The following is a 22,755-nucleotide window of genomic DNA, read 5'->3' as shown; positions in this document are numbered from 1 at the left end:
GTATGTTAAGCTTCATTGTTATTACCAGGAGTGTGTTCAATGAGATACTGGTTCCTAATGCTGCAAGGCACTATGGGATAATTTACATCCCTACACCTAAGAATCATAAAGCTTGAGGAGAGTTGCATCAAGTTAATTACTGGAGCCTGGTCATTAAGTCCCCCAGTAAGAGAATCACTTCTCAGACTTAACTCCATTCTGGTTAAAGGTATGGCAGATGTCTCTAGTGTCTACAAAGTACCAAACCCGTACTGAGCATCTATGCCACACAATTTTCACAGTATTTCTCTTCGCATTTCAACATTTGTTTAATTTTCCCTGTACTAAATGCCTTAAATATAAACTAAATTATATTATAAATAATATAAAAATGTTCTATTGTTTGTAATGCTGAAATCACCCTTGCTGGAAGTCAGACACAACTTTATCAGTATCCTAAGAACAGCAAAATTCTGCACATAATTTTAACCCCTTTCAGAGGAGCTTCTGCTATAGACACAATGGATGCGAATAACTATTGATTATCTGAGAAATGTTTTATTTCAAAAGCCAACGATGATCTGTTTTCCTGTCTTGACAGGCACGAGTATATTCACAGTCTATGAGGCTTCATCTCAGGAAGGCTGGGTATTCCTCATGTACAGAGCAATCGACAGTTTCCCCCGTTGGCGTTCCTACTTCTACTTCATCACGCTGATTTTCTTCCTTGCCTGGCTTGTCAAGGTACTAGGAACGCTGTGCTCAGAGCGTGCCTCATTTGTGATGTTCAGCAGGTGTTTTCGGTTTTGTTTTGGTTTTATTGATCACTAGGCTTCTGCATCTCCAGTGTTTGGTAAACGTGGTTTGTCATTTCCTTTCAGAATGTGTTCATTGCTGTCATCATTGAGACATTTGCAGAAATCAGAGTACAATTTCAACAAATGTGGGGAACTCGGAGCAGCACAACTTCCACTGCCACCACGCAGGTATAGTTTCAGTGGGGTGACCACAATCCATTCGGCCTCAGGCACACCCCATCCTCAGAGCAGTGACCCCTCCCCCACCCCAGGGAATGGTGCTGGAATGTGATGGTGCAATATGGCACAGTGGGAGAGTGGTTTGAAAACACAGGTGAAAAGGCCCAAAACCAGGAGTGTTATCCCACACTCTTGTTGAGGTATAGTGAAAGCCACTTAGTTGCTTAAAAGTACAGTGAGTGGCTTCAATAAAAACTAAAATTGCCAGCCACGCTTGTGGGCTTTTGGATTCTGAGACCACAAGTCCTCAAAGGCTTCCTGAGTAAATATAACAATTGAAATTCTCCATTTTCTATGAGCTTTTATTGGTGTAACCTCAAGCCTATACAGCGGCCTTTATAGAGAGGATTAGAAGTGTCAGTGTTGAAAATGCATTTTATTCAGAACAAATCAATCAAGGCACAAGCAAATATAGAGAGGGCTCCTCAGTCCTCACTATATTACTGTGGTTCTTGAAAAGTCATAATATATTCAGTATGGTTTCCTTCTCCTAAGAAATTAGAGATTAGAAACATACAAAAGCCACCTAGCATTTGACTATATGAGGCATTCTGATATTCTATTATTTACTTTCTTATTTTTGTTTGCACATTTTGATCCTTAGAAACAGGAAGAGCAGGCTCACATATCTTCTAGAATGTACAGAAGGAGAGAAAAAGAAGCATTAGAATTAAGGAGGAAACAATTTAATGCTTTATAACAATTGTTTTGAGATTAAATGGTGAAAAATAAAATTAGTCCATAAGTGCATTTATAGATCTATTTGGTTTAAAGGTTTCTATGGAAAGATCAAAATGAAATTTAGCAATCCCATGTTCAAGTGTCATTAAACATAGAAGACTGATATTTATGATGGCATAGATATCAAATTTACTGCTCCTTTGTTACAAACCAAATCACGTCAAAATGTTTCAAACATTCATGAAAAGAAATTAAGTATGTTACATGGCTTACATCTACATAGATACCACATTGTGGTATGTTCAAGGAATCAGCCAAGAAGCTCTTATTCCTTGTCTGGCCTTTGTTAGCTGATTCTGAGGTGTAACAAAGTTTCAGGTCCTTCCTAAGGTGACAGCCTCTTGGCAGGCATGTTTTCTGTGACACCGAGATGTAAATGGAACATAAAACTGTGAATGCAGCTCTTACAAGCAGCGCTCCCAGGGGATGACCTAAAATGTCCCTAAAGCCGTGTTTTGCTTGTTAAGTAACTCTGACAGATAAAATCACAGCTGGAAAGATAGAGAATCAAACCAGCTAGCAGTTATAATAGAAGACAACGAAATGTGAAATTTCTGAGCCAAGTCGCACAAAATTATTTTGATGCAAAATTGCACTTAGTGTGGGGGCATAAGTCGGGATTTCAAGAGGGAATGCGCCTGGATGTTCAGCAGAGGTAATCACACAGAGAACTGTGAAAAACCTTCATTAAGAAAAATGCTATGGCTGAGGACCCGGTTGCTAAGCAACCTAAGCTCCTGCAGTCTTCCTCTGGTAAAACACCACTTAGGCAGCCTAGCAACTGGCTTCAGGCTCCGCCTACCCCTCAGTCACCACTTGCAAGGGGTCCCTGAAGCTTTTGTGTGTACAGAAGTGCGACAGAATATTTGCCATGATTGTTCTATTTGTAAAATCTAACCAAACTCAGAGCCCGGACTTCTCTTTCATTGGTTTAAAGCACTAAATCACGAAGTGTCTAATTCTGACAAAATAGGCTCCAAATTGATAAAATCATGTTGATTACTGTACTCTACACAGCTTTTTGGACATGAACTAATTTCTTCCCTTTATTTATTATGTAGAAAATTCATGTTCAACGTGTTCTCACCAAATACTTAAAGAGTACTGGGAATATTGGGCTTAACAATGTCTCTAATTATGTGAACTTCCTTTGAAAACCACATGTACACATGAAGATACACTCTCACACAGACACATGTACATCCTGAGGATAGAGTGGACCTTTAGACATAGGCAGCTCTCTAAGAATTGGCCCTGGTATTTCAGATGCAAAATAGAATCCGTGGTAATTTTTTTCTAAATATCAAAGCAATATTTTTATTTGAATGCTCACTAACAAATGTCTCTGAACAACCACAAAGATACACATTAACGAAATACTGCTCGCAAAACTTTTGTATAGAGAATGCTATGGTGTGTAAAAGAAAAATGAATGCAAACTAGAACTGATCCTTTCAGACTCCTAATCATGGACCTGACTGAGCTTTGCTGGGGTCAGTGACTCCATCCTGTGTAGTTCTTGGTGTGGTTCATCTTGTCACCGACTCAGACATGGACTAGTGTATAGGTAAAGAGCTTCACATTCCTGTTGCAAAATATACTTAGCATTCATCCACAAATAGGGTTTCTCATGTCACCACATTTAGGGGTGTAGCCCCAATGCTGGATGTTAGTATGTGCAGCCATAAGGTAAGAAAGCTTGAAACACAGCAATTCCTTCATCCAGACCTTCACTTCCTTCACTGAACAGTTCACTTTAGAGACCCGCAGAATTTGCCTAAATCACCCTCTGAAAGAATGTGTGATGCTCAGTAAGCAAAGCAGAGTGTAAATGAAAAACATGTGAGCAAAAATTGAAAGAATTGATTCACCCAAAAGAAAAAGTACACAATGTATATAACCCAAATGCTCAACTTGAGGATAAAAATTACTTAATGTTCCCAAAACCAGCAGTTTCTGCATGAATAGATATCACTCAGGTGTGTGAGAAGGCAGTTAACAGATACAGCTCAGAGAAAGGATGTCCCAGAATGGTGCAGGAGTGAGTTCCGTGTGTGTGTGTGTGTGTGTGTGTGTGTGTGTGTGTGTGTGTGTGTACAAGCAAATTCACATCTTAAGTTTGGTAATTTTAACTCACTTTTTCAAGGTAACCTGATGATTAGGATGATACTTAACTGTTTTGTAAACCAAGCTGCCCCCTGCCCCAAATACAAATTTTCAAATGAACAAGCCTGAACTAATTAACAGGCTGAAATCCTCATGCTTTCCCAAATGTTTGTGCTAAGAGAGAAATGTTCATGGGTGTCCATTATATTAAATGTCCTTCCCACTAATTGACACCATCTTCTTGCAGTGCTAAAATATATCAACAGTAACACAGAGCATAGTATAGTGACTTTTACAACCTGACTTACTTATTTATCAGAGGAAACCTAGAAAGCAGTCATTGTTATTGTTTCCTCATTGCAAATTTTAAAAAATGACAAAGATGGTCAATTTAATTATTTTGCCAGATTGTAGGTAACATGAGCTTCCTTCAGATTGCCCTGCCTTCATTTTTACTCACTGTAAGATCCTCCCTCCTTCTGTTTTAGCCATTGCAGGCCACTGTCAATATGTTCTCTCTGTTCTAGCCCCATGCCAGGGTCTTTGTTCTTAAGAAAACAGCACCTACTGCTGGCCAACAAGGTCCTTCTCAGATATCATTCTAAGAAGTGTATTTCGACCATCTCTTTTAGAAGACAGTCAAGCAATATCGACCAAAGGCTTTAAAGCATGCATAAATAATATTTGAACAAGAACATCCACTTCCATGAATTTTTCCTCAGATTGTTGGGCAATAATTAGGAATTATATTTAAGGAAGCTTTGGAAGGTATAGAAAAATCAAAGAGAATTGGGAATGACTTTGGCACTGTTATTGATTATACAGTACTAAGTTGGAATAAATTGAAAATTCTTAAATAATACTTGAATAATATTGACATGAAAATCTGTGGACAATCTACCAGTACAAAAAAAATCTCATGTCAGGTATGCACATGTGCGCATGTCTATGTATGTTTGTGTGTACATTTATGTGTGTGGGTCTATGCATGTATGCACACATGTGTGTTAAATTAAGGGAAGCTAAATGCCAGTAATGACTATCTTTTTGGATATTAGTTAATTTTTTCACCTATTTCTAGGTGTTTAATAATAAACATTTTAACAATATAATAAGTAGATAAATATCACATGATTAAAATACAGGGGCCACTGAACATTTTTACTAAAACCACCTGGTTTGGATTCCACAATGTAGGCTACATGGTCAATATATATAGCTTAGGTAACTTAGATTTGTGTCCTTTAAGGGTAAGGTTGAATGGGGTCACTTCGGTTTGAATCACTGGTCCAGGTTGCTGATAAGTCAGTCCCTACCCACCTACCCACCATCACCTTTTCATTCTACTTTACAGTCTCCCTACCCATAGTTACATTGTAGACGACAGTGCTTCTTCTATCTATAACTCTTACATTTATACAAGCCAGCACACACACACACACACACAAACACACACACACACACACACACACACACATACACACATACACACACACACAAAGTACAGGAAGAACAAGAAGGCCCTACTTAGATCCTGCGAGCTAGTGTCTAGTCACCCTGTCATTGTGAGCTTCCAGGAAAGGGTAACAACTGGTTCTTTTGTTGGAGGCTTAGTGACCTCACAAAAATGTCCTGACATTGAAAGACAAAGAATGACCACAGTCATACCCATTATCCTCCCAAGCGACCTTATCCCTTAGGGTTCTTGTCTCTGTTAGGTAGCCTGGTTTCAATCTCAAAGATCTAGTCATCATATTAACCAATCTAAATAATGTATGATTTGGGATCTAAAGAAAGTAGGACACGTTTGCATTTCTGACTTTATTTAATACACAGGGGTGACCTTCAGAGAACTCTTTTGCTGACAATTAAATTGATTCATTTGATTTGGGTCTGCTGCAAAATATAATTTAACAGAGAAAATTAGTTTGCCACCAATGAAAGGAAATATTAGCCCCAGGGGTGCTTTGTGCCTTGACAAGACAGGGTAGGAAGCATCATCAGAGTGTTCTTAGCCAATGACTGACAGCATAGGTTTTGACAGTTGCCCTTAAAAGAAGAATCCCAAAATCATGACAGGGCCTTTAAAGGTCACTTTAACTAGTTTGTTATTCCAGCAATGTCTATATTCTCACAGTGAGCCCATCCACGGTGGCCGTGCTTGTTTCTACCACCAAGAATAGCTCTTAAATTTTATTCTAAGGAGAAAGTAAGTTCTATAAATAGACAGCTGGGAAGGAATGTTTACAACAACATCTTCGGTCAAAGAATCTTTGTGTAAATGTGCACCTCAATTGTTTCATCTATATTTATGGCCTGTAAGGTTAGGCATCATTTATTTTCCATTGTCTCAATCATATTACAGAGAATATTTTTCTTCCTGAAAATGATCTATAATTTCTCTGGCTAGAGTTTAAAAGTATAATTATAGAGCCTATGTAATGGCTCATGTGCCATTAATAGGGAATCCAATAATGATTCCCTGTTACAACAGGGAATAGGACTAACATAAAGTCACAGGTAATAACAACAATACAAATGTTTATGTACACAATAAAGAAATGTTGGTCAGAAACAAGGCAGTAAATTATTATGGTCGATGCCTTTATTTTTAAAAACTTAAATTCTACTTTAATCTCATTAAAACCAACACACACAGACACACACACATACACACACACACACACACACACACACACACACACACACACACATACACACACACCCCACATGATTCCTGAGGAACAGGATAAGTGGGAAATATCTCCCAACTGGATATGATATTGACGGATGAGAAGTTAAGAGGTAGTTGATTATTCCATAAGGTTATCTCACAGACATCTGAGTGAGTAGGTTTCAGGTTGGCCAATCACATCTTGAATTTTATCTCATCTAAGACTTCTAAGGCAATATAAATTAGATGTTCCCTTTGTAAATACATTCATTAAATTTCTGGTGAACAAATTAATTGTGACCTAGTTAAGATAATTGCATAAAGTCAGTTAAGTACCCTCTCAGTCTTGTACCATTGAAATAACGCCAGTATCATCCCCCCATGTTGAAGGTGAACCCCTGATATTATTTGACATGGTAATGTTTCTAGTTCACACACTGAAAAATACCAACTGATATTTTTAAAAATTTTATACATATTCAACAGAGAGACATAATGCTTAAGCATTCTAAATACATTTTCTTGCAGAGATAAAAATAATAATAAGCAAAATTAACTAAGAGAGGTGAGCGCTTTTCCTGTACAGACGAGTATCTAAAAGATGCAAAATCTATATAAGGCAGAAATTGCATGACAAACACAACGAGTGCTCAATAAATGCCAGCTATTACCATTGCTCATGAGAGTATTATTCACTTGCTTTTCATTTCAGCATTAAAATGAATGTCTCTGAGATGATTCATAATCCAAATATATACTTCTTTAATAAGACAGATTTTCAGTAATATTGAAACACATAGAAAGCTACAGACAGAACTAGAGTTCTCATTGTTCCACACTCAACGTCTCTGACTCATCTCTGTCTGTCTTAAAGATGTTCCATGAAGATGCTGCCGGTGGCTGGCAGCTGGTAGCTGTGGATGTCAACAAGCCCCAGGGACGTGCCCCAGCCTGCCTACAGGTACAGCACAATGCCATTTTAAAAAATCATCCAGTATGAATCTTTGACTTTAGTTTTATAGGAAGAAATTCATAGGCTCCACGCTCCAGACTAGCTCAGATTTATTGAGAAGTTAGGGACACGTTTTATTCTTCTTGTATTAAGGACCTTGTTAGTATTCATTTTTATATATAGTAAGTTTCCTACTTTATTTTCTGCTGCTGACCAAAAGAAATTTGGGCAGGAAAGTGTTTATCTGGCTTACGTATCAAGGTCACATTCTATAGAGATATGTCAAAGCAGGAAGTTGGCGGCAAGAATCACAAGAAAATGAAGCTTATTGCTTTGCTGCCTATGTCTCGTTCAATATGTTTGCTTAAATCATCCAAGACCACCTACCCTGAGGTGGCACCATCTACAGTGGGCCGTGTCGATTCCACAACAATTATCAACCAAGAAAATGAGACCAAAAGTCTGTCTATTGGCCAATCTGATGGAAGGATTTCTCAGGTGAGGTTCCCTCTTCCAAAATGACCCTAGCTTGCATCAAGTTGATAAAAACTAGCTATCAAGTAGAGATTTGACAAACTTCATGAATGGAGACACATAAGTGATAGCATTTCAACAGTATCAAATCAATGAATAGTTTTGTTGCTGTGTTTGTCCTTGCGAAAATATTTTCTAAGAGACCTGAATTATTTAGGGTTGTGTAGTACCTCTGTTTATGTCTGGGAAGAAGATGCATTCACACAAGATCTGTTGTTCTACATATTCAATCTCTAGCACAAGATGATGTCGAGGTGTTTTCTTAATAAAGAATTCCAAAAGTAAGCATGTGCCAGTAGACGGCAGGGCACCTGAGGGTCCACATGACACACAAGTGGTTAGAAGACAGGACCCGGGGTCCCTACTTATGAAACTTTTAGACTCACTCAAGTTTCTTTGCCTTTTTTGGAGGGTCTTCAGATGTATATCTGTCTTGAATGTTTACAATTCATATTTAAGAAATTATTTTTCTTTTCTGTTATAAAGTATGCAAACATTTTCTCTGGTTCTGTAGGCTGCCTCTTCATTTTGTTGTGTGTATTTACTTGCTTCTACCATTTAAATAATGATAATTATTTAATTTAATTATTCCCAGATTATCAATGGGAATATTAAATATTACCTTGTGGTTTTTCTTATGAGCTGTTTTGAATGTGCCAGCATCGTCAATAATCAACTATAGTAGCTACTTCTACCATCACCGTCACCATTGCTGACCATAGTCCCATGATTTAACAAATTGAAAAATATTCAATGGTCAAAGACTTGTTATAAAAATAAGCAAACAGAGTACCAAATAACAGATGCAAAAGACTGAAAAACCATTAATTACATGCTTGTTAATTGATGCACTAGGGTTGAGTTCTGAGCCAAGTAGTGGTGGTACACACGATGGATCTTAGCACTTGGGAGGCAGAGATGGTGGCATCTCTGATTTCGAGGCCACAGAGTGCATTCTACTGGAGCCACACAAAGAAACCTCATCTCGAAAAACGAAAGAGTTAAAGCCTATAATTAGGGAACAAGTCACTCTCCTCTCTTGAGAATGGACAGGATGAGTAGGAACAGAAAGCATGAGTAAAATCTGAGCAAGATTTAGCACTGTGACACTGGTGTAGTGAGATGGAAATTGGGCCAGAAGTGCATAGATGTAAGAGCATTAACCACAGATCATTAACATAGCAACACACTAGATGAGCTTTGCAAAAGTCAGGTAAAACTAGGAAATGAATAACGGGCAATTTAGTCACCAATTGGTTGTCCCTAAATTGAGCTTCCTATAAGGACCTAGTATTCATTAGAGGTAGGTATTAAAACTGGGGAGGAAAAGAGGCAAATATACTTAGAAAATACGTTTCTATATTTTTCACAGATTCGCAGCCAATAATTAAAAGAAAATAAGTAAATGGCACACGCTACCACACATTCACCGTGGTAAATGTTATCGAAAACTGAATAATGAGAAGTGGGAGCCCTCTAACCTGAAGTACCCCCTCACTCAATAGCCTACAATGACCTCAATACCAAAGCACATTCCACCTCTTTTTACTTTTAAATGTAGTTGTGCTCTCAGTACTAAGAATTAATATTCAGAAAAATATTTTTTTAAAAAAAAATGGAGTTACTTTTACAACATGTTTTTTCCTCATTCCTCCCCCTGGAGATCAACATTGACTGGACCCTCTGCAGCCACCTGTGTTTGAGCTCTTATTATTTGGAGATCAACGCTGGGTGGATTTACCCCAACCTTATGCATTTGATCTCTTCTTTCTTAAATTTATTTGTATGTTTGTCCGTTTTAACGTCCCTATAGCTGCCCCCCTCCCAGTTTCTCCCTCACAGCGTCCCACGGCAGCGTCCTTCCTCCTCTTTCCCTCTAAAAGGGTGCCTCCCTCCCGGGTATTCGCCAAACCTTGGCACATCAAGCCTCTACAGGTTAAGCACATCTTCCCCCACTGAGGCCAGACAAGGCAATCCAGTTAGAGAAACAGGATCCACAGAGAGACAATCGAGTCAATGACAGTTGTCCCCACTCCAGTTGTTAGAGGACTCGATATGTGTAGGAATCCTATGTCCAGCCCATGTATGCCCTTTAGTTGGTAGTTCAGCCTCTGGGAACCTCCCTGGGTCCAGGTTAATTGACTTTGTTGGTCTTCCTGTGGAGTCCCTATCTCCTCCAGGTCCCTGAATCTTTCTCCCAACTCTATCACAAGGCTCCTCAAGCTCCCTCTAATGTTTGCCTGTTGGTCTCTGAATCTGTTTTGGTCAGCTGCTGGGTGAGCCTTTCAGAGGCCAGTTATGCTAGGCTCTTGTCGGCAAGCAATAGCAGAGTATCATAAATAGTGTCACAGATTGGTGCTTGCCCATAGAATGGGTCTCAAGTTGGACTGGTTATCGGTTGACCACACCCTCAGCCTCGGCTCCATCTTTGTCCATACATTTCTTGTAGGTAGGACAAAGTTTTAGGCTGAAGGTTTTGTGGGTGGGTTCGTGTCCTTATCCCTCCAATGGGAGTCCTTGAGAGTCTTGCCTGACTACTGGAGGTGGCCTCTTCAGGTTCCATATCCCCCTGCTATGCATCTCAGGCTAACTTCACCAGCATTGACTCCTGGGAGCCTCTGCCATTCTGGGTCTCTGGCATCTCCTAGATTCTCCACCCCCACCCCCACCCCCAACCCCAACCCCAACCCCCACCCCCACCCCCAACCCCACCCCTACCCCTTGCAGCTACAGATTTCCATTGATTCTCTTGGCCCTCTAGTCCTCTTGCCTATCTCTTCCCACAACTGATCCTGATCACTCAATAATTGTAGATCAACACTGGGTAGATTCTCACGCCTCCTGCTTTTGACCTCTTATTATTTACACATCTGTCTCTCACAGCATCTCTCCCTCTTCACACAATATTTCTCACTCACTATTCGCCAGAGCCCAGCTCAACACCCCTTCTGTAAAGAATTCTTTTTGTTTAAATATAGTAAGCTAGAAACCTCCATTACTTGTCTCCATGTCATTCTATACTTTTTTCTTATTGTTGTTGTAGTAGCAGTTGTTGTTGTTGTTGTTGTCTGCTATAACTTTGATAAAAGAAAACTCAGATGTAGTCTGGGGTGTCTAGATTGAAAGCAAGCCCAGGTTTCTAGATCTTGCTGCATTATAGGAGTTTCAGAATGTGATCAGGCATGGAAATATGTCAAACTTTGGACCTTATTAAAAGAAAATGTTCTGACTGGAGAGCTGGCTCAGCGGTTAAGAGCACTGACTGCTCTTCCAGAGGTCCTGAGTTCAAATCCCAGCAACCACATGGTGGCTCACAACCATCTGTAATGGGATCTGATGCCCCCTTCTGGTGTGTCTGGAGACAGCAACAGTGTGCTCGCATAAAATAAATAAATAAATCTTAAAAAACAAAAAAGAAAGAAAGAAGAAGAAAGAAAGAAAACGTTCTATTTTAAATACAAAAGCCAGGAGGCCCTAGATTTAAAAGGGAACTCTGCCACCTTTAGGATGTTATTGGTTACTCATTTTTTTCTAGTTTATTTCAACAACTTCGCAATTACAATCGCAGGTTAAAATTACAGTCATTCAAGCATTTCACTCAAACTTGACCGTTCAGGCAGACTTGGTCTGGGTTCCTTTTAACTATGGCAATCCTACTACATTACTTGTAAATGCAATCATGGTATTTTGCATATGGAAGAAGGTGAAGGAATTCTGAGAGAACATCATGTCCTATCAGAGCTCTGTCTTCATGCTTCAGAGGAGACCTGCCCACAAAACCATACAAAGTTATCTAAAGTCGAGCTGCTTTCAGGAAGTATTTTCTTGACATTTGATGCCAATGCACTGCTTGTTTTAGATCATAATGGCATGAGCATAAAAGGAAAAGTCTTTTACCGGAGTGGTTGTTATTGCCATAATTGGTTCAATTTCTAGTTCCTGGAAGTGAGACTCGTGAAAACAAATAAAACAGGATTTCAGGAGAAGCCACACTTTCAGACCTTCAAATGCTTCCTGCTTCTCTATTCACATTCTCTCATTTACTTAACATGGAAATAGATATTACCGTGTAGGACATCGTTTTTTGTAGTGATTGTGGTTAGTGCACCCTTTAATGTTATGGAATTTTCCCCTTGCTGAAGATACAAATGTGAAATAACTAACATCAATCAGCACAGAGTCTCTGCTTTGCCTTGGTTTCCCAATTCTTGATTTTTATCTCCATAGGCTAGAACTAAAAGTGTTGATAACCACAGGCCCATACATTTGTCCTTCATAAAGCATTAAAAGGCATTTGTCTCTGCCTCAATGGTAAGAGAATAAATAAATCTACAGCCAGCTGGGTAGGTTTATCAAACATACTCAAGAACTTAAAAGAAGAAGTTCCGTGTGCACTCTGTTCTTGCAAAACAGACTGAGAAATGTACCCGTTCTTCATACAAGCAAAGGCTGCCATCCAAGTGTTAATATTATCCTGAGATGAATTTTTTACATTATATATGTCTTGTTGGCCCTTGTTTGGAAAACTCATGAAAATACATTAGAATAATGTTATTTTAGATTGCAGAAATCATATAATAGCAGGTAATTCATAAATTAAAAAAGATTACAAAATAGCCCATCTATACTTCTGTATTTTCAGAATTTTATATGTATAACTAAGCATAAATAGAGACTGGCTCAAACCTTCTAAAAGTTGGGGATATTAAAATAATAGCTTTCCTCTTATGTGTTAATCCCTCTAAATTTGCTAAATTTCTGCATTTATATTATATTTTCACTGCTTTTCAGATTTCTGTGTTCTTGTCTGGCTTTTTGTGATCTTTTCCATCAACTATAAATAATTGGACAATTTAGAAATATTAGTTCATGTGCCTTAATCTTCTCTACCTATATTAAATGATACAACTCTATTGGTCTCCCTACCTTCTCTTTATATTTATTGGTTTTAGAATTGTTCTGATTAATTATGATATGCTGGGATCCAATTCTTACACTGAATAATAGACTCTCTATGGTGTTATTAGTGGAGGAAAACTAGCCATCTCTGGTCTGCAGTTAGAAAATATGTAAATTGATTTACCATTATGAGACTCAAATTATACTCATAATCACAGACATAATAAGTATAATGGGAGTCATATTCAGGCATGCTGAGAAAAGATTTAGTTTTATGTCCTTGGCATAGTCTTTTCTGTTTTATAGTAAATGAAAATAAATTTGCTTGTCCATTAAATTATAAAGTCCTAAACTCAGAACAGGAGGATGGGCAGAACAGTATTATTGGCCTGATTAAATATTCTTAAGTTCTCTAATATAACTGTTAACATTTTTAAACAATGTAATGTTGATTGTGTTCATTTTGAAAGGAAAGTACTCTTATTGATCAAATTAATGATTTCAGGTCTGTTTCATATGTAAATTTTAATAACATATCTAGTTCTAGTATATACACTCAATTCCTGAAAAATTCACTTTTACATTAATAATAAATAAATGAAAGTCCTGCAACCCATGAGGCACCTCCCCTGTCCAGCCTAAAATGGCTTCTCTTTCTGTCTTCCCTTCCGTGGCACTAGTCTCCAGCTAGTCTCCCTCCCATCCTCCACTTTGTAGTACAGAGCAGGAAGGCGACTGAAGAAAGGAGAGCAGTCTAAGGGTGTGGGTAAACCAATGCTCACAACTGGGCTCTCCTCTTTGTGTTACAGCTGCTTCTAATGCTCATCTCCCATTCCTACCTTATAATCTGAGAAAATTATATGAACACTTGTGTTTCAGTTGAGAATCGTTTTGTTGCAATGTTCAAAGAGTACACCTATTGCAGGTCTAGTCTGGCATTTCCGGTCACTGTGCATTCTATAACTTTTCTCTTCTTCCGAACCATATAATTTTCCTTTTCTGTTTCTAAGTACCTGTCTTACTCAATCCCTACAGCTTCATTTGGTTCTTGCACATTACCCACAGTGTATGACTATGACTCTGGGCCTGGTGACCTCCCACACAAGTTCTCAGAAGAAAAATCACCAGAAAACTTTCAAAACAAAAGTTAACTGAGAGGAAATGTAATTTCAGAATAGGTCACAGAATAGGTCAATGTGAGAGACATTGAGTTCAAGAATTTAGTCATGGAAATTGAAGTAGACACAGCTGCTACATTTAAACAAAATACAATTACAATCACCTTTTAGTGTCCATAGGGATTTGATACAGGACAGCCTGTGGCTACTGATTTTCAAGTCTGTAGATGTTCAAATACTTTATAATATCCTGAATGTCTCTGGTGTCTATTGTAATGTTTCCCTGTTAATTTCTGATTCTGTTAATTTGGGTCCTATTTCTTTTTGTTACTTGTGTCAAATCTGTCTATCTTCTTAAGGTTCCTTTTTTATCGTCTCAAAGAACCAGCTTTTAGATTCATTTATTATTTGTTTTTCTTTTTTCTATTTTATTAATTTCTGGTTTGATTTTTATTATTTCTTGCCAGCTACTTGGTTTGATTTACTTTTGATTTTGTTTTGTTTTTGTTTGTTTGTTTCTCAAATATTTGAGTTAGATCATTAAATTATTTGCTTGTGTTTATTTTTAATGTAGGCACTTGGAGCTATAAATTCCCCACATAGGACTGATTTTAATGTATCTTAGGGATTTCAGTGTGTTATGTTTTCATTTTCATTAATTCCAGAAATTTTTTATTTCTTTCTTGATTTCTTTTTTGATCCATCTATCACTAATCGATTTTAATATTCCTAAATTTATGTACTTGGTAGAGATGTGGTTGTTGTCAATTCTATTTTATCGCATTATGGTGAGGTAAGATAGATGCAGTTATTTCAATCCTTCTGACTTCGTTAATATTTGCATTCTGTCTCTAGATGTGGTCTATTTTTAACAAACTTCCATAGATCGCTGAGAAGCATGTATATCCTTTGTGTTTGGAAAGAATATTCTGTAGATATCTGTTGTCTATTTGATATAATCTCATCTAATTCTGATATTTCTCTGTTTATGTTTTGTTCAGATGACCTATTAGAAAAAGACTATTGAAATCACCAACTATTAATAGGATAATGTTAATCTATGTCTTTAATTCAAATTGTACAATTTTTATGAAATGCGATACACCAGATTTTGGTGCATATGTTTATGATAGTAATGTCTTCTTGGTTAACTGTTTTTCATTAGGTTGGAATGTCCATCTTTCTCTCTTCTGATCAGTTGTAGTCTATTTTGTCAGATATTAGGATAGTGATATCTGTTGTTTCCTGGTCCCATTTAGTTGGAGTACTTTTGTTCATCCTTTTATTCTAAGGCAGTACCTATCTTTAAAACTAAGATCTATTTCTTGTAGATAACAGTTGAATGGATTTTCTTTCCTGATTCATTCAAAGAGTCTATGTCCTTAGATTGGAGATTTGATGCTGGTAATATTTAATGTAATTATGAAAGATATATGTTAGTTGCAATCATTATGTTGTTAGTTTTGGTGTTTTGTGAGTGTGTGTGTGTGTGTATGTGTGTGTGTGTGTTGTTTGTTGTTATTGTTGATGATGACAATGAGGAAAAGGATTGTACTTTGTGTTTTAGTAATTACAGCATTTTTATTCTTCTTACAGTCTCTAGAATGTTTATTCATCTCGTCTGCTTGAAACATGGTGTACTTACTAGTCAGGGTTCTCTAGAGTCACAGAATTTATGGAATATCTCTATTTATTAAGGGAATGTATTGTAATGACTTACAGTCTGTAGTCCAACTAACCCAACAGTTGACAGCTGTGATGTAAGTCCAAGAATCTAGTAGTTACTCAGTCCCACAATGCTAGTTGGTTAAGCTGGTCTTCTGTAGATGTGCTGACAAGTAATTGCAAGGAGTTGAAAAAGGGTAAGTCTTCCTTCTGCAAATGTCCCTAAGTATGTCTCCAGGAGAAGGTGTGGCCCAGATTAAATGGGTGTACTACCACACCTGGATCAAAAACTTGCTTTGTCCCAGGCTGACCTTGATCTCAGATATCTGCTTGCCTCAGTCTCCTAGGATTAAAGGTGTGTACTGCTTTGCCTTGGCCTAAGCTTTTTATGGCCACTATACCTGGTTTTCATGTCAAGATACAGGTCAGAAACCTGTGCCTTGCAGCTTCATTATCTCTATGTGCCCTTGATTTCTTGATTGTAGTTTATTCCAGGTGTAGTCAAGTTAACCAGAAATAACCATCACATATGGCTTCTTGCATTTTCTTTAAGTTTGGTCTGTTAGATATAAAATTTTAAGGTTGCTTATATCTTGAAATATTTTTCTTCTTCAACTATGGCAAATGTTTTTGAGGACTTCATTAGTGCCAATTGTGTATTTAGGACATGGAACACATTGCTCTAGGCTGTTCTGTCTTTCAAAGTTTTACAGATATATATATATAAAACTTGATTTTTTTCTTTTGCCTCTTTTAGTACCCATTCTCTTTTCTGCATCCTTAGTGTTTTATCTACAATATGCTGTGGATAATTTATTTTCTGGTCTTGCCTATTTGGTGGTCTGTGTGCTTCTTGTATCTGTACGGATCTTTCCTAAGTTTCCTAAGAGTTTTCATCTGTGATCTTGTTGACGATTTGATCTGCATCATTGACCTGGAAATTTTTCTTTTGTATCTATTTTATAATTTGAAGGTTTGGACTTTCCCCTCACATTTCTGAATTTTTTCTCCCTGTAGTTTTCTTTTTAATTGTTCACATCCTTTGCTTATTTCATGAAGATCTACTTTACCTTTTGAGTCCTGATAGTCTCTCTTTGTAATCAATTCTCCTTTCAAGGCTTCCACTAAGTTGGCTAGTTTCATTTATGGAGTTATTCAATTCTAAGTTAATTTTTTTCTTGAGTTCTTTTTTATGTTTCTATCATTTTAGTGAATTTCATTTTCAAATCCTGGTTTGTGTTCATCATTTCCATCAGGAAATTTGTATTTGTATTCTTTGGGGCATCTCTTTTTAAACTCATTCTCTTTAAGTTCATTGAGCTGTGTGTGTGTGTGTGTGTGTGTGTGTGTGTGTGTGTGTGTGTGTGTGTTCTTTCAGTTCCTTGAATTCCTTAAGAAAATTCATATGATTTATTCCTTTATTTGTGTCACAGGATTTATCAAGGTAATTATCATTGGAGAAAGGTTCTATAGGACTGGTTGACTTCAGGAGTTGTAGAAGATACTGCTTCAAATTTTAATATTGATAGGATTTTCCCACAATGATATCTGGGCATGTGGTCTCCTTTTGTTATCTTTGTATCTGAATCAACATGGCATGCTATGGCTGAACACAGAATTTACGGTCTGTGTTGGGCCTAAATGTTGGATATAATTTAAGTGGAATGAGGTCAGTTAGACAGAGACTTGGTCCAACCCTGGATAGATCTGAGGATTGAGGTTACTGTATGGAAGGAAGGACCTGTTGGATTCATTGAGCTAAGATATAGGGTATATGCAGGACTTGGTTGTGTAGAAAGATTAAATGTGGCACATGATGTATCTGGAAGTGGGCAGGACATGTCTTGGCTGAAGTCTGTGGGTTGAGACCAGTGCAAGCAAAGGTGACTAGATGAGGTAGAAACACTGGATATGAAAACTAAGAAAATTTGGGGGGTTGAGGAGGGTATATGGGGGTTAGAAGATTAGGAGGACTCTTCTGGCTAGGCTCTGGTAAAAGATATACAAAACCTACCTAGGTGGAGAGGCTGGAATATGGCACTCAGGGGACCTGTACATTGAGGCAAGCAGGTCAATGATATCATAAGTAAACAGTAACATACATAAATTTCCATTCTTCTGATGGCAGATGTTAAATGTAGTCATATTTTCAAATATTCACTAGCTACTTATAAATTTCTGCAGATTCATAAGCAATTTTCAGATTACTAATCTTTCAGTTGCCTACTTATTGTCTAATTATTCTAACCCCCTTATATTTACAAAGTATAAATCACTAGTATATGAATACAAAGCAATAAAAAATATCAAATATGGAAACAAATACAGTATAGATAATAGATGTATGAATGCACACTGTGTACTCTGCTGTGCATTGTACAAGGCAGTGAGGCAAGACTCTCATGCAGTATTATGAAACCATTTTAAAAGTTTCTTGAATATTTGCTTAAGTGTGGGTCTCAGAAAATTGAAAAGTTATAATAGACTCTTTTAGCATCAAACCCACCATTAGGTAGCTATATAAGTGCTGGGGTTTTTTTTTATATGAACAACATCTGTGTGAAGGGGTCACTCTAATGCATGATGAATAGAATTAGATTAAATGGGAAAGTCATTTGTCAGCTGCTGCTGTGACAAGCCATCCCCCTGCTTCTCAGGTAGGAGTTTTCATCTTTGACAACTTGACAGATGTGGCTGCATTCCTGGCACTCTCTTCCAACACATTCATACCCAGTGGTCTATTATCATAGAGAATATCTGACAGGAAAATGAAGGCATGTATGAGACATGGAGTGTTCCTGCTCAATTTCTCTCTGGTAACATCCCATGTCACTCCTCTTACAAGGAAGAGAGGGAAAAAGGCTTTTTCCATAAATAGGTCAAATTATGACAAGATTATTACTGTAGTGTTTTAATGGTTTTTGAGAAAATTTCCATTGAGGGTGAAGATTGAGAGGAGGTGAACAGTGTAAGATATGTATTTTAAATGGTGGAGTGACATCCTAGATAGTTCTTAGAATGTCTATCTTCTAAATAAACCTTCCCACAACTAATAATCATTTCAAGAATTGATAGGCCTGTGAGAAGTTAAGTTCGTTTTACCAGCTAGTCTCTTCTATCCTGTTAGGCCACTGTGAGAAGATAGGAAGATATAGGCCCAGGGGGACAACTTTCCAAAAACTTTTGAGTTTCAGTGTCCTTGTCTGACAAACAGGGTTAATAATATCCTTCTGTATGTAAGTACTGAGATGAATGTTCCTCAATTTTTCAACATAGGCTATGGAAGATAGTGGGCCACTCAACCTTGAAAAAGAAATATCCTTGTCCTTAGCACACACACAGCTTTGTTCACTACTTGAAGATCTTAACACACTTCTAGGAAGTCAGTTCCTGTACATCATCATGGTCATTTAGCTCAGCCTCTGGGCCCACCACAGTATCCTACCCCCTCAAACAACAGGCCTTGCAAGTCTGTTTCTTTGTCCTTGTTTCTAAATCTCTTTGCTTGATTTTTCCAGTTTACAGATTAAAAAAAAATATTGCCTTGACACATTATACTTGAGTGACTAAATACAGCAAATTAGCATGTAGACTTTTGTACATACACATAGGCACAAATGACATACCCTATTTCTTATATCTGAACTAAATTAATTGCTTAGGCGAAAACTTGGAGAGAGGAACTGAATAATAGTGTTTGAATATCTTTCTATTACTTTTTTTCTAGCATGAGAGGAGAATCTCGCAAAAATTCTAATGTTCTAATTTTTATTATTATCTGAGACTAGAATTAGAACAAGGTCAGCACATCATTGATTACAAGCCAAGAGTTTACATTCACCTTCCTGATTTTTTTTCAAATGTCAATAGTGAAGTCATGTAGGGACACTGAGTTTTAATCCTTAAATTATAGTTGAGCTAATTGGAAGGATTTGGGACAGATCTTCATTTACTTCTCCTTTCTCCCACTAATCCATAAATGTGCGGCCACAAATGGTGAGAGAACAGTGGAGTATTAAGCACTGTTAAGTAATGTGGTTCAAAGCGTGAATGTCCATTATGGCATTGTGTTCTGGAAAGCACATGCTGTCCTAAATTGAAGCCTTTGTAACCAATATACACCATTGCTTAAATCAACTCAGCACAAATGATTTTGTTGAGTAAATTTCAGGAAATGGTCTATTTTAGGTGTCCTTTACTTTTACCAATATATGCAGATGATTGTGGTCTTCATTAGTCTCTAGGTATCCAGAAATAACTTTTGTGGATCTCTAGTGCTGAGTAAAGCATCATATCAATGTGAATACTGTTACATTGTGGGTCATGATGAGGCTCTGAATAGAACAATGGGCTATATGTATGTCTTGCCTTAGATAATGAGGCTGAATACCATTAAGACACACATACATGTTCTTCCCTTTCCACAAGGATCAGCATTCATAATTAGATCATTAATTTTCAAGTCCCCATAGCAGACTTCTGCTCCTTGAATGAACTAGAAGGCCTTGGACACCTGGTTGGTTAGCAACCAAATGAAGCTAATTGATTTAAGCTATTCTGATTTATAAAGATGATACTAATTTTTTTTTACCTGTGAATCTATGATTGACCTGAAAAGCCATGCCAGTCTATGCCAAGCCTCACCAAACTTCAGCTAGTATCTTGGGGATCTGTCCTCAGCCACTCTTCCGCTCAAATCTATGCTCTGAGCTTGGCTGGCTGAAAGTAGACTGAAGAGTACATTAGGGTTCACAGCTAGATCAGCATATCAATGTTTTAGCTCAGGCATCCTAGAAGAACAAGAGTAAATTCTACCCTACAAGTATTTCCAAAGTATCTACTCATTACACTGTTTCTATAAACTAACCAAAGCAAGTCACATGACTGGATCAAGAATTGCTGAAGAAGACACTGGCAAGGGCATAGATACCCATGGGTGGGGTTCAGTGAAAGGACATCACACTTTTGCACACAGACTAAAAGAAACATAAAATCACTAGTTGAAAATAACACTTAACTGAGCTTACCAAATTTTCCCAACCCAGGAGACATGTTGCAGTAAAAATAAAAAAAGGACGCTTGACACAACCAGTTTCGGAGCACTCCACTCCATGCCCTCTCTGCCAGTGCTTTGTCTGCATTCCCAACATCTGCCCCCTAATAGTTATACTATAAACTCCCAACAACCTATTAAAATCAAGACTCAACAAACTGCAACCCAACAGTCAGATTTCTATGTTAAATTCAATCCACAATCCACCCATACAATAAGCTCACAACCAATAATAAGGATATAAACCACCCATTTAGATAAAATAAATTTGCCTACAGAAATCCACACCAACTACCTTGGCAATTTGAGACCACCCAGATCTGGGTCATTTTTCTCCGTGAACATCTTGATTCTCTCTCCTTCTCCTTCTCTCCCACCTTTCAACAGCTTTGTCCCTGACTCATTTTTTTCCTGTCCAATCATGGCCTTGACCTAACTTGTGCCAGCCCTCACCTGAATATAGACATCAACCTACAGGTGTTTTTCCTTTTAAATCTAACTTGTATTGTATTGTCAGGAACTGATGATTGAAGTATATTGATGATGATAGCATGAGAAACAATATGTGATTTAATGACATAAAAGTTGAATGCTCACTGATACTAGACAAGAAATTAAAGGGTCTGATGAGACTCTTCCTACTTATCTTTCTTTCCCAGAGAAAAGAGCAAGCAGCTCTTAAGGTATCACAGCTTGTAGGGTGTCCACAGCATCACAGACTCTCAGTGCCCTTGTAGGAAATTATTCATGAATTTCTTTCTACCCTTCCTCTCTAAGGGTAGGTTACTGAGAAAGACACAGTTTAGAAGGACATCCACTGTTCTATTTTCAGTATTGATACAAACATATTACCTACCTAACAAAACTATTTTAATTGTGTAGAATAATTTGTATAGCAATTATAGAATCATGAACATACAGATGTCTTCTCAGTTAGTACACAATACTTATGAAAGGAAAGTTTATATTAGGATTTGTACAGTTGTTCATGGTTATGATCTCATTCTATGTAGATTACATACAAGATGGTTTCTGAAACGTTTCCCTTATGAATGCATTGCTATCTAAATTATTTATTTTGGAATCCAATTAAAATTAAAATTTTAGTACCCAAATGATGCAGTGTGGGACAAGATTAATATTTGGTTCATTCAAGAATCAAATGAAAGATTCAACTTCTGAGTTCTAATGTTCATTATTGTAATTTATATGCATTGTGAACTCTAAGCCACAATTGCCCTATTTAGTACATTTTATCTACGCTAACTTAAAACTATCAAAGTCACTGTTTCATAGAAAATATTACCAGAAAAATTAATAAAGCAGTTCTCCCAAAAGTACTTATATATAAACTACCAAAACAAGTTCACTTTAGACATTTTAGAAATCTATGAATCTTCATAGTCTGTCTCAAGATTTTTTATTTCTTTGAATTAATTTCTCATGTTTTATTTCTCTTACCTTTCTCCATAAGTAACTAACCATATCTCTATTTTTAAATTCCTCCATAGTTTTCCAATACATTATTCAAGATGTTTACTAGACATTGCATTAAGTAATCCTGTTTGTATTTGTGTTTCAATAAAGGATATAGCTACTTCAATTCTCTACCTAGAAGAGAAAATGTTACAGAGATGTCAAGTCAGGCACAGAGCTCAAGCAGTCTTCATACTAACATCTTATTATATCATGATGATCTTACATCCTTCTCAACAGTTGTTTTCAAACACAGGCTCTGTGTACTTGTGCCTTCTATTCCCAGACAAACCCTCAGCAAGGAAACTGGTTCGCATTCATTTTAGCATCTTCAAAAGCCATGTCAAGGTCTTCTTGACCATTCAAGTAAAGGCAGAGAAGCACCTGCTTTGTTCCCAAAACATTTGAGAATGTTTTCCAACTTGACGTGATTGGAACACTATTCATCCTTCCTAAAAGTCTGTTTCTTCCTGATGAACAGGGAAGGCATAAACATCTACCATCTGAGACCAAATAGTGTC

At 37.3% G+C, this 22,755-nt stretch overlaps 1 protein-coding gene across 11 annotated transcripts in view; it reads left to right on the top strand.

Annotated features, from left to right (window-relative positions):
• Positions 1 to 22,755, top strand: part of Nalcn (sodium leak channel, non-selective) — a 343,629-nt gene that overhangs the window by 106,767 nt on the left and 214,107 nt on the right. For all 11 annotated transcript variants that reach the window (NM_001393695.1, NM_001393694.1, NM_001393693.1 and 8 more), the window contains 3 exons: positions 581 to 723; positions 861 to 965; positions 7,412 to 7,498. In NM_001393695.1, the coding sequence (NP_001380624.1) occupies positions 581 to 723; positions 861 to 965; positions 7,412 to 7,498 (335 nt within the window). The remainder of the gene's footprint in view (positions 1 to 580; positions 724 to 860; positions 966 to 7,411; positions 7,499 to 22,755) is intronic.

This window comes from Rattus norvegicus, chromosome 15 (genome assembly GCF_036323735.1).
Source record: "Rattus norvegicus strain BN/NHsdMcwi chromosome 15, GRCr8, whole genome shotgun sequence".
In the NCBI taxonomy this organism is placed as follows: Eukaryota; Metazoa; Chordata; class Mammalia; order Rodentia; family Muridae; genus Rattus; species Rattus norvegicus.
This window is presented reverse-complemented; position numbering and strand designations above follow the sequence as displayed.